Source organism: Osmerus mordax, chromosome 6 (genome assembly GCF_038355195.1).
Source record: "Osmerus mordax isolate fOsmMor3 chromosome 6, fOsmMor3.pri, whole genome shotgun sequence".
NCBI classification, from domain to species: Eukaryota; Metazoa; Chordata; class Actinopteri; order Osmeriformes; family Osmeridae; genus Osmerus; species Osmerus mordax.
The window spans coordinates 20,497,517-20,511,013 of NC_090055.1; the positions used below are offsets into that span (position 1 = coordinate 20,497,517).

General features: G+C 43.4%; 1 protein-coding gene across 1 annotated transcript in view; it reads left to right on the forward strand.

The window, feature by feature from the left end:
• LOC136944394 (uncharacterized) overlaps positions 1 to 13,497 on the forward strand; it is a 49,124-nt gene that overhangs the window by 26,717 nt on the left and 8,910 nt on the right. The window contains exons 10-14 of the mRNA XM_067238142.1: positions 3,802 to 4,506; positions 4,880 to 5,584; positions 5,933 to 6,637; positions 8,453 to 9,154; positions 12,170 to 12,865. Coding sequence (XP_067094243.1) covers positions 3,802 to 4,506; positions 4,880 to 5,584; positions 5,933 to 6,637; positions 8,453 to 9,154; positions 12,170 to 12,865 — 3,513 coding nt within the window. The remainder of the gene's footprint in view (positions 1 to 3,801; positions 4,507 to 4,879; positions 5,585 to 5,932; positions 6,638 to 8,452; positions 9,155 to 12,169; positions 12,866 to 13,497) is intronic.

The following is a 13,497-nucleotide window of genomic DNA, read 5'->3' on the forward strand; positions in this document are numbered from 1 at the left end:
TCATGAAAATAATTAATTTCAGTTTAAACCGTACAACGGAACGTTAAATCCAATTCAACCAACGCAATCGCTACCAAGACGAACACAACAGTAGTCTAGTACTGTACAGTAGTAGTACAATTTACCGGGGCAGATTCTCCACACAGGGCTATATCGCATTTTGCGTTGTTACTGACAATGATCGCTACCAGTGAGGTTTTTATGAATGAGCGATTTTCCACTAAATAAATGTCAAGCTTATTTACGTTTTGGGGGGCATATTTTCAGTTAGCAGATGGTACTGTTTGAATCGCGATTCCATCTTCTACTACCGGGTAACGTCGTAGAATAATCTTCAAAGGGGGTTCTTTATTAATGAATGAATGCAATGAGTAGGCTAAATGCCTGAAAATATCATGAGAAGGGAAAAACTTAAAATTACGTTTAAGTCATAGAGATTAGGTCAATTTTTACACCGGTCTGCCAAATGTATTCGTTTTGATTCAACGTTGAGGCTGCCTCTTGCAGGGGAAATGAGAAGACATCTAATTCATTCTATACTTCACTCGTATTTTCAGTTGTAAATGAGCAGCAAAAAAAAATGCTTTTAAATCTATGTAATCTTTATAAATAATAAGTATGCATTTTTATATAAAATATACAGAAATATCAGTTGTAAAAATGTCATTCAAAAACGGACCCCTGTGCAACCTACGCAAGCAAGCACACCCTACAATTTCCCCAGAAATTGTACCCTCTCTAGTTGTTACTTGCTTTCCTCCAGGTACACTCTAGCACTTTCGAGGATCATGTCATTTAATTGTAACTTGTTTAACTACATGCTCTTCTGGTTCTACCCATTGGCTCTTATTTGCTTTTCACAATGTATGCTTCATGTTTTGGCTACCCACATTGTTTTGGGGTTCTTATCTCGTTGTTTATGATCATTGACCTATGCTCCTTTTGCTTTTTCTTGTAAGGATAAAAGTGTACGAAATTAAATGTAAAGAGGGTACAATTTCTGGGGAAATTGTGGGGTGTGCTTGCGTCTATTGCAGATGGGTCCGTTTTTTAACTGACATTTTTTTAACTGATAATTCTGTATATTTTATATAAAAATGCATACTTATTATTTATCAATATTGCATAGATTTAAATGCATACATTTGTTGCTGCTCATTTATAACTCAAAATACTAAGAGTGTAGTGTAGAATGAAACGGTTGCCATCTAATTTCCACTGCAAGAGGGAATGATGATCGGCTATATAGCAGCCTCATAGTTGAAAAGTTGCATCAAAACGAAGAATTTGGGCAATCCGTTGTAAAAATGGTCATAACCTCTATGACTTAAACGTCCTTTAAGTTTTTCCCTTCCAGTGATATTTTCAAGCATTTAGCCTGCTCATTTTGCATTCATTCATGAATAAAGGACCTTTGAAACAAGCTGAACCCCCTTTGACACACGCTTATTCTAGCAATGTTGTCACCGGCAGTATTTCGGATGGAATCGTATGGAGAGAGATGTCTCAAAATTATTCGTAAATGCAAGTACCATGATCCACAAATGTTCCACGATTTACAAATGTGTTTTGCGATCCACAAAAACTAAATTCTTAATCCTGATTTGTAAGTTGGCATTTACATAAATGTGCTGTGATTTGTACACATAGATGTCTATTCGTAAATATTTCGTTTGCAATTTCTTAAAATAGTTAACATTCTGCGTTTGAAGTGTTAAATTTGCATTTGTGGATCGCCAAATATACGCGTTCAATCCTTCTTCCAATGACGTAATTTTGAGACATTCTTTTCGGTCTTTTGCGATCCACACACAAATAGCTCTTGAAACACGCACGTAGGCCCCCCTCCCCTTTCGACAGTGACATCGAAAAACAATGGAGACTTTTGATTTAAATAAGGAGCGTGCCGAAAATTTTCTGTCTGCGTTTGGCTTCCTAATGTTTGTTAAAGATCCTGTAAAGTGGAATTGAAAACGAGTTTTAAGTTCACCACACCACAGAAGAATGTGTTATTAACTAACCATCCAAATTCGAATAAAAAAAAAAACAGACAAGTATGTTAAAGATCCTGTAAAGCAAATTCCATGATTTGCTTCTCAGTACATTATATACGTGTGAAATGAGTTCCTGAAAGCATGTGCAAAGCGCGAAAACTTTGTTGCACTGAAATGTTGAGTTAGACAGTAGAACAGTTTCTCTTCCATTTTAAGATCAGGTTTTAATGGGCGGTGCCAAAAACATACCTATCTACGTCATTTTGACCGATCTACGTCAGATCACACTGAATGGTTCCTCCTTTACATTTACATTTTACATTACATTTAGTCATTTAGCAGACGCTCTTATCCAGAGCGACTTACAGTAAGTACAGGGACATTCCCCCGAGGCAAGTAGGGTGAAGTGCCTTGCCCAAGGACACAACGTCAGTTGGCATGACCGGGAATCGAACTGGCAACCTTCGGATTACTAGCCCGATTCCCTAACCGCTCAGCCACCTGACTCCCTCCTGCTGTACTACTATTTCAAAGCCTAATTTAACATACTTGTCTATGTTTTTTTTCATTCGATTTTGGATGGGTAGTTAATAACACATTCTTCTGTGGTGTGGTGAAATTGAAACTCGTTTTCAATTCCACTTTCCAGGATCTTTACATTAGGCTTTGAAATAGTGAGAAAATCAGCAGTTCTCCAACTGTTCTACGGTTTAACTCCTCATTTCAGTGCGACAAAGTTTTCGCGCTTTGCACATGCTTTCAGGAACTCATTTCACACGTATATAATGTACTGAGAAGCAAATCATGAATTTGCTTTACAGGATCTTTAAACAGCAGTGGAATAGTTTTTCTTACCAGTGTCTCGCGTACAGCGTTGCAGTGAGGTACACTGCTTTAAAACCACAGGTAATGATCATTTCACCAACAAATCGTTTACTTGTAATCTAATGTCATAATAAATCCTAAAACAAACATTTATGTGTGAGGAATGTTTATTTTTACGATTGAAAACAGATGTATCAAAGACCGCTGTCATATGTGTCGGGCAACAGAGGCTAATGTCATGACGCTAACGCCTCAGTGAAATAGCAAACTACTGTTTCCGAAAGTAGATGTACTTGCTAGCGTATAACATATTGTACTTTACATTTCACAATTGTGTTTTTTATCGCCCTGCCCTCTTTCTGCAGCTGTCTTGCTGTTTTAGGTAGTTAGCAGTTATCTCCCAGAAGTTAACGAGCTGCTATGCTAATGTTCTGCTACAGGTAGTCACGCATACGTTAGTGATGCGTTAGTGACTGTGGCTAGCTAGTTAGGAAATGTTAGCTTCACTTTTCGCCACAAAAAAGTAATTTAAGCCTAAACCGTGCAACGGAAACTCAATTCCTATACAAGCAATCGCTACCAAGACGAACATTTTGACACAGACGTTGTCTATGTAGTCCAAATATTGAGGGAGTCTAGGGGTGGGAAAATAATAATAAATAGATTACAAAGTTTGCGTCCTTGCCAAAGTCAAGCACACCCAATTGTATGTCAATTATTGTTGATATTGTGAAAATGTATTTCCAATACATTGTAGAATAAATGGTGCTGTTATAAACAGAGAACATTTCTACAACTCACATTATTACTGGGGTATAGACGCTTTCCTTAACACAACCTTTAAACTCAGATTATTGTGAACTTCATATATAAAATCCAATCTCTCTTTCACTCTCCACTTTCTGTTTCTCTTTGTCATTTTCTCTCTTATTCTTCCATCGTTTCCTCTCTCTCTCTCTCTCTCTCTCTCTCTCTCTGACAGGTGACTCCCTCCATCTCTCAGAGCTGAGGATTGTGCTGCTGGGGGGGAGAGGTGAAGGGAAGAGTTCATCAGAAAACACCATCCTGGGCAGAGAGGAGTTTGACTTAAAGACAGCTGCTCAGTGTGTGAAGAGACAGGGAGAAGTAGCAGGGAGGCAGGTCACTGTGGTCGACACTCCAGGATGGTGGAGGAATCTGCCTGTAGAGAGGACTACTGAGCTGGTTAAACAGGAAATAGTACGCAGTGGGTCTCTGTGTCCTCCAGGACCCCACACTCTCCTTCTTGTCATATGGCTGGATGTCTCATTCACAGAGGAAGAGAGAAGATCAGTAGAGGAACACCTGCAGCTTCTCAGTAAGAGAGTCTGGAGTCACACTATAGTGCTGTTCACCTATGGTGACTGTCTGGGAGACACAACCATTGAGCAGCACATTGAGAGAGAAGGGAAGGCCCTCCAGTGGCTTGTTGAGAAATGTGGGAACAGGTATCATGTCCTCAACAATAAGAACAGGGGTGATAACACTCAGGTCACTGAGCTGCTGGACAAGGTGGAGGAGATGGTGGCAGGAAACAGAGGAGGCCACTATGAGATAGACAGAGATATCCTGGACAAGATACAGGAGAGAAGGAGGGCAGAGGAAGAGAGAGCACAACAGAGGCTGATGAAGGTGCAGAAACAGAGAGAGACTCTCAGATCACTAATGGGTGAGTTTATTTCAGTGTCCACCCCGAGTCCTGGTGTTATTAAGCTATGTAACTGCAGTATTCTGGATATTGAGGGACTGGATTTATTATGAGAAAATGTCAGTTCAGTATTGGTTGAGCAATATTGTACATAATGTGCATCCAATAAATTGTATTTTTTAGGATACATTCATGTGAACAGAGGACATGTCTACAACGTACATTATTATCATGTGGTGTAGACACTTCACTCAACATAACCTTTAAACCCAGACCATTGTGAACTTACAAAGAAAATGCAATCTCTTTTACGCTCAACTTTCTGTTTTTCAATCTCAGTTTCTCTCTAATGCATGTTTTTCTCCCTATCTTTATCTCTCTCTCTCTCTGACAGGTGACTCCCTCCATCTCTCAGAGCTGAGGATTGTGCTGCTGGGGGGGAAACGTGAAGGGAAGAGTTCATCAGGAAATACCATCTTGGGCAGAGAGGAGTTTGACCTGAGGACAGCTGCTCAGTGTGTGAAGAAACAGGGAGAAGTAGCAGGGAGGCAGGTCACTGTGGTTGAGACTCCAGGATGGTGGAGGAATCTCCCTGTAGAGAACACTACTGAGCAGGTTATACAGGAGATAGTACACAGTGTGTTTCTGTGTCCTCCAGGACCCCACACTCTCCTTCTTGTCATACGGCTGGGTGTCTCATTCACAGAGAAAGAGAGAAGATCAGTAGAGGGACATCTGAAGCTTCTCAGTGAGAGAGTATGGAGTCACACTATAGTGCTGTTCACTCGTGGGGACTGTCTGGGAGACACAACCATTGAGCAGCACATTGAGACAGAAGGGAAGGCCCTCCAGTGGCTTGTTGAGAAATGTGGGAACAGGTATCATGTCCTCAACAATAAGAACAGGGGTGATGACACTCAGGTCACTGAGCTGCTGGACAAGGTGGAGGAGATGGTGGCAGGAAACAGAGGAGGACACTATGAGATGGACAGAAAGATCCTGGAGAAGATAGAGGAGAGAAGGAGGGCAGAGGAAGAGAGAGCACAACAGAGGCTGATGAAGGTGCAGAAACGGAGCGAGATTCTCAGATCACTAATGGGTGAGTTTATTTCAGTGTCCACCCAGAGTCCTGGTGTTATTAAGCTATGTAACATGCAGTATGCTGGATATTAAGGGACTGGTTATAGTATGAGAAAACATCAGTTCAATAATGGTTGAGCAATACTGTGCAAAATGTGTATCCAGTACGTTTAATTTTTTTGGGATATGTTCATGTGACCAGAGAACATGGCTGCAACTTACATTATTACCATGTGGTGTCAACATGTAACTCACCACAATCTTTAAAAACAGACCATTGTGAACTTCTTCTATAAAATGCAATCTCTCTATCACTCTCCACTTAATTTCTAAATCTCACTTTCTCATGCATCTCTCTCCCTGACAGGTGACTCCTTCCATCTCTCAGATCTGAGGATTGTGCTGCTGGGGGAGAGATATGAAGGGAAGAGTTCATCAGGAAATACCATCCTGGGCAGAGAGGACTTTGAACTGAGGACAGCTGCTCAGTGTGTGAAGAGACAGGGAGAAGTAGCAGGGAGGCAGGTCACTGTGGTCGACACTCTAGGATGGTGTAAGAATGTCCGTGTAGAGGAGACTACTGAGTTGGTTAAACAGGAGATAGTACGCAGTGTGTCTCTGTGTCCTCCAGGACCCCACACTCTCCTCCTGGTCATACGGCTGGATGTCTTATTCACAGAGGAATACAGAAGATCAGTAGAGGGACATCTGAAGCTTCTCAGTGAGAGAGTCTGGAGTCACACTATAGTGCTGTTCACTCGTGGGGACTGTCTGGGAGACACAACCATTGAGCAGCACATTGAGACAGAAGGGAAGGCCCTCCAGTGGCTTGTTGAGAAATGTGGGAACAGGTATCATGTCCTCAACAATAATAACAGGGGTGGCAACACTCAGGTCACTGAGCTGCTGGACAAGGTGGAGGAGATGGTGGCAGGAAACAGAGGAGGCCACTATGAGATGGACAGAGAGATCCTGGAGAAGATAGAGGAGAGAAGGAGGGCAGAGGAAGAGAGAGCACAACAGAGGCTGATGAAGGTGCAGAAACAACGAGAGACTCTCAGATCACTAATGGGTGAGTTTATTTCCGTGTCCACCCAGAGTCCTGGTGTTATTAAGCTATGTAACTGCAGTTTTCTGGATATTTAGTAAATTTCACAAGTTCAATAACACACCAGCAGTCGGGCTGGTAGCAGAGCCGAGCCTGGTGCAGTTGGTGGAGGCTAGTAGCAGAGCCGAGCCTGGTGCAGTTGGTGGAGGCTAGTAGCAGAGCCGAGCCTGGTGCAGTTGGTGGAGGCTAGTAGCAGAGCCGAGCCTGGTGCAGTTGGTGGAGGCTAGTAGCAGAGCCGAGCCTGGTGCAGTTGGTGGAGGCTAGTAGCAGAGCCGAGCCTGGTGCAGTTGGTGGAGGCTAGTAGCAGAGCCGAGCCTGGTGCAGTTGGTGGAGGCTAGTAGCAGAGCCGAGCCTGGTGCAGTTGGTGGAGGCTAGTAGCAGAGCCGAGCCTGGTGCAGTTGGTGGAGGCTAGTAGCAGAGCCGAGCCTGGTGCAGTTGGTGGAGGCTAGTAGCAGAGCCGAGCCTGGTGCAGTTGGTGGAGGCTAGTAGCAGAGCCGAGCCTGGGGTCCTGAGGGGACAAGAGTGTGATTACTGGGATGCACAGGAATGAATGAATGATGATGTGAAGGGTGCATGCATAGTTACCAGGCATTGAACTCGGGGTGTGGCAGAGAGTCCTAATGGGTTACGGCCGAGCAGCAGCTCAAGCAGATCCCCGGGAAGCCTGGATAGACGACAGGGAGAAGCAAAGAAGAAAGGGAAGGGCGAGAGGGTGACAACAACATGCTAGCATAAGGACCAGAGGAACGGGAGAGACTTCATATAGAACTTGTAATTGAAAACGGAGAATTCGAGGTTCGGTCGTTAACCTAACTCCATAATGTGTATCCAGTAAAAAAAAAAAATTTAGGATACATTCATGCGAACAGAGATCATGTCTGCAACTTACATTATTATCATGTGGTGCTGACACTTCACTCAACATAACCTTTAAACCCAGACCATTGTGAATTTACAAAGAAAATGCAATTTTCTCTTATTCACTCTCAACTTTCTGTTTCTCAATTTCCATCTAGTATGCTGGATATTTAGGGATTGGTTATAGTATGAGAAAACATCAGTTCAATAATGGTTGAGCAATACTGTGCAAAATGTGTATCCAGTACATACATTTTTTTTAGGATATGTTCATGTGACCAGAGAACATGGCTGCAACTTACATTATTACCATGTGGTGTCAACATGTAACTCACCACAATCTTTAAAAACAGACCATTGTGAACTTCCTCTATAAAATGCAATCTCTCTATCACTGTCCACCAGGGTTGCCAACTTCCCCAAATGAGGGACACTTTCTTCCAGGTGCGCACGCCAACAGCTGACCAACAATAACGGAAATCGCAAGCTTTCATTAGCCATACCATAAACCTACTCATTTCAGTGTAATTTTGGCAAACCGCTAATAGCTACTCGCTTGGATGTATTGTTCATAGTAATAGTCAAGACAATTATTACAAGTTTTTCCTTTTGACACAATAATGCTCACCTCACCAGTGGCCAGTTCACACACACTGTCACCAACAAGCAACAACCGTGTCCCATAGCAACGTTTGCGTGAGTTTTGGCACGTTTACAGTAGCCTATTATTGTCCGGCGAGGCTGTGATTGGAATACGGGACTGGAGCTGTCCCTGATGGGACAAATCAAAATCACCCATAATTCGGGATGTCCCGGACAATTCGGGACGGTTGGCAACCCTACTCTCCACTTAATTTCTCAATCTCACTTTCTTGTGCATCTATCTTCCCCCCCCCCCCTCTCTCTCTCTCTCTCTGACAGGTGACTCCCTCCATCTCTCAGAGCTGAGGATTGTGCTGCTGGGGGGGAGAGTTGCAGGGAAGAGTTCATCAGGAAACACCATCCTGGGCAGAGAGGAGTTTGACCTGAGGATAGCTGCTCAGTGTGTGAAGAGACAGGGAGAAGTAGCAGGGAGGCAGGTCACTGTGGTCGACTCTCTAGGATGGTGGAGGAATCTACCAGTAGAGAGGACTACTGAGCTGGTTAAACAGGAGATAGTACACAGTGTGTCTCTGTGTCCTCCAGGACCCCACACTATCCTCCTGGTCATACCGCTGGATGTCTCATTCACAAAGGAGCACAGAATATCAGTAGAGGGACACCTGCAGCTTCTCAGAGAGAGAGTCTGGAGTCACACTATAGTGCTGTTCACTCGTGGGGACCGTCTGGGAGACACAACCATTGAGCAGCACATTGAGACAGAAGGGAAGGCCCTCCAGTGGCTTGTTGAGAAATGTGGGAACAGGTATCATGTCCTCAACAATAAGAACAGGGGTGATGACACTCAGGTCACTGAGCTGCTGGACAAGATGGAGGAGATGGTGGCAGGAAACAGAGGAGGCCACTATGAGATGGACAGAGAGATCCTGGAGAAGATACAAATATGGAGAACCGCAAAAGAAACACGTGTGAAACAGAGGGAGGCTAAGGTGAAGAAGCGGAGAGAGATCCTCAGATCATTCAGTAAGTTATCTCTGCTACCTATGCAATGTGTTCGTTGGTACATGACGAGACAGTGTTCAGTGTTCTCCAGACCTGAATTCAGGGACGGTGTGAAAGTATTTCACTATGTCTGCAACAGTTAGTCCTACAACCTAGTGCATAAAGCAGTGGTATTCACCCCTAGGGTGTGTTCCATCAACGTAGATTAAGGAAAAGCCAGGCTTATTTAGACAAGTTTCACTTACTTCAGCGAGAGTTCCGTTCCATTAAGGAACAGTGTGAAATACCCTATACAATCAGTAAATGACCCCTTTAAGAGTTTCTAAACATTTTTTTATATATATTTTTTTTAAAGAATGACAATAAAATCTATCTAGATAAACTATGCTGGTCCTGCTGAACCTATACCTCTTCCACATGTACTGGTCAGGGAAGCATTACTTCTGTCTCTGAAGACCCTTGGGGCTGGTGGGATGAACGCTCTTTGTATAATCTGAGCACCTTCACCACAGGGTTGTCAAAGAATGGATACGCCATAATTGATTGTACCTTCTGTAGACGCTCTGCTTAGTTTGTAAGGCCTTATTTTATTAAACAATGGCTTTTGAAAACAGTTAAAGTGACATTATTTCTTAACTTGTTTATTTAAATTAATACATTCTTTGGAGATGAAGTAAACACGTTAATTCATTCATGTCTGCACTTCAAAAAGTCTGCGCTTATGTTTCCGAACACGGACTAAATTAGCCTGGCTCTGCCCTCCTACGTACTTCCGCTCAATTTGGATTTTGCTTCTGTACTAGGTCTGGGATTTCAGTGCATCAGTCGGTTTTCAGAAACAAATATTTTGTAGGTCCAGTCAGCAAACAGAGTGAGTGGCTGAGAACGATGACGTTGATGTCGTGCACTAGTTAGAGTTATAGTTCAGTAATGGCGGCGGAAAAAGATGCGAGCACGCTGCCGAATATCCACAAGTTAAAGCCGGAGCAAGAACAATCCTTGCTGAGTTTTGTTGGTGGTCATGATGTTGTGGCCCTCCTCTCCACGGGGTTCGGGAAAAGTTAGATTTTCCAGCTACGGCAGCTAGCTCCGGGGTGAAGGAGTTGGCTAAGGCGAACGCTAGCGTTATGGCAGATCAGAGTGGCTCTGGGCAGATCCTATAGTTTTAAACTTCAACAGAGTACCCGCCTTCAAGGAAGTTAACGCTTGTCAATGGAGCGATCCCAGACCCTCTGTACAAATGAAATGTACGAGGGTCTGGTTAGGACCAGGCTAGGACTAAAGTGCTTTGGGCGCTGGAATTTCCTCGACGGAACTGTCTTTGGAGATTCTGTTTCCGCCTGTTTGAAATTATTTGTAACACATCTTAATTTAGCTCAACTTTTAGCCTGACACAGAGCAGGCTAGTTCAGAAGTTACCTTGGTTACGTAGATAGAACTAGAATAAGCCACCTTAATGGAACGGAACTCTCGTTAAGCGAGACCTGTCCCAATAAGTCTGGCTTTTCCTTAATCGACGTTGATGGAACACCCCCCAGGGTTAAAGACCACTGAGCTTAACCATACAATAGCCCTGACAGTCACCAAATAACAAGTGGTTTGTGACTCGACACTGGTGAACTGTCAATCTAGGCATTAGATGCGTTCTACATGAACTGACTTCATGCAGCGCTGCAGCAGGCTGCAGGCGGTTGACTTGAAACAATGCATTCTGGTTAGACTTTTTGTCCGACTTGAGACGGCGCCGAGGCTAGGTCACTGTGACGTAGCCATCAAAGTACCGTGAGACCGATTCGAGAACTGCCGGCTGTGTAGCTGAGCGCATTTTCTCAAGAGCAACTGCACGGGTTCAAATGACGACACAGCTATTTCATGATTGGCCAGACTCACACACGACAACTTTGACGCGTGTTTTGTAATTATTCTGACACCTTCAGTTTCGCTCAAATCCGGACCAAACAGTTTAATTGAATAAAAAAATTGTTGAAAAAAGGGTTTTAGTCCGCCTCTTCACTAACGGAAAGACTAAGTTTAATTATAAATAAAGTAAAGTACGCAAACAGCGCTTGATCGTCCATGACTGACGTCAACGCAGCAAACCACGAGAAGCTGGAATGTCCGACTTCACAGAGCCGTTTTCAACTCCTTCCCGACTGCAAGCGGCTACTCTCGCCGGTCGTTTCATGCAGCCGCAGTCCATGTCGAACGCACCTATTGTATCCGGTGTTTCCCACAGAATGTGATTATATTTGTGGTGGTAGGCAGGGGCAGAGCCAGACGTTGTAAACATGAGGTGCTCAGCCCAAAGCCATGTCCTAGTATCAGTTAGATGAGAGTGTAGATAGGGACTAGGGTTAGGGTAATACAAGCAAGCTAATTATTTTGTAATTAATTTGAGCGCAAAACAGTTTTGAGTTTTATGTAATTTAAACATTACGTTGGATTCATATTGTTATATTTGCCGAATGTATTTAACTATGAAAATTATTATATTTAACTTGAATGTATCAGTTTTGGACACATTTGTGCAGAGAATTATGATAGGCCTACTAACCGTTCGTACACTATGGATTGATTATCCGGCGGTCTTCTTTGAGGGAAAAATATGTTTGTCTGGCGCATTGATTCAGAGCGGGCACAGAGAGAGGAGGCTATTCACAGATAGGTCCATTGTGGTGAGAGAGCCCAAGCGGGGCAAGAAGGGGCTGAGTGCATCAATGCGCTGCGCGCAGCTCTACAATAAAAAGTTTTTTGCCATGTTACAAAAACACAAGTAAATACATTTGTGGCGTTCAATTTTTTATCGTGGCGGGCCGCCACAAATAAATCAATATATGGGAAACACTGGTATCACATCAAGTGTTTATGTAATAACACTGTGAAGTGTGGAATTTGGTTATAGAGCGATTGATTATATTATATAAAGCTATGCAATATGAGTTTTATACACAGTAAGGAATATCTTTAGGCAACATACTGTATGTAGTTTAGAAATGACTCTCTACTCATCCTTCTCCCCACCCCCCTCTCTAACAGGTGACTCCCTCCATCTCTCAGAGCTGAGGATTGTGCTGCTGGGGGGGAAACGTGCAGGGAAGAGTTCATCAGGAAACACCATCCTGGGCAGAGAGGAGTTTGACCTGAGGACAGCAGCTCAGTGTGTAAAGAGACAGGGAGAAGTAGCAGGGAGGCAGGTCACTGTGGTCAACACTCTAGGATGGGGGAGGAATCTCCCTGTAGAGGAGACTACTGAGCAGGTTATACAGGAGATAGTACGCAGTGTGTCTCTGTGTCCTCCAGGACCCCACACTCTCCTCCTGGTCATACGGCTGGATGTCTCATTCACAGAGGAAGAAGCAAATTCTGTAGAGGGACACCTGCAGCTTCTCAGTGAGAGTGTCTGGAGTCACACTATAGTGCTGTTCACCTGTGGGGACTGTCTGGGAGACACAACCATTGAGCAGCACATTGAGAGAGAAGGGAAGGCCCTCCAGTGGCTTGTTGAGAAATGTGGGAACAGGTATCATGTCTTCAACAATAAGAACAGGGCTGATGACACTCAGGTCACTGAGCTGTTGGACAAGGTGAAGGAGATGGTGGCAGGAAACAGTGGAGATGTGTTTCAGCCTGAGATGGATGGAAGTCAAGAAATGAACTGGAGTCTTGAAGAGGATCAGACATCACCACTGCCTGTGAAAACAGCTAGAAGCATAGACCTCATCCTACCAAGCAGTGAGTATCTGACTATTTACTGTACTAACAACAGCGCTGGTACATACATAATTGTAATTAGAACCAATTCAACACTCATCATTAAAATTTTCCAAATGGTAGATTTTCATTTCAAATAAATACTAGTGCTGTCAAACTATTAAAATATCTAATCACGATTAATCGCATTAATGTCATAATTAACTTGTGATTAATCGCAATTAAGCGCACATTTTTATCTATTCTTAATGTCCCTTGATTTATTTTTGTCCCATTATTTTTTCTCATTTTAATGCTCTTATCAACAAGGAAAAGTGGATCGGATTGCTTAGTGCAAATGTTTTTTTTATTGAAAACAACATTGCAATCGCCTGGCTTTGACGACGGGGCGGAGAATTCGCATCAGCTGTGTGCTTAGCCTTCAAGTGGTATTTCAGACTGGACATGCTGCGATGATAGCTCAGTTCACAACAACAAAACACACAGATCACTTTGGTCTTGTCAATGGAACCATTTGGCAACTTTTTAAAAGTAACCTTTCCATTCAGAATCTTATTGGCATCCATTTCGGAGTCTCGCACTCGCCATCCACTCAAAACGTAACGTTAGCCTACTACTCTTTAGCCGGCTCGCAAGCCCAAACAAGAGAGCGG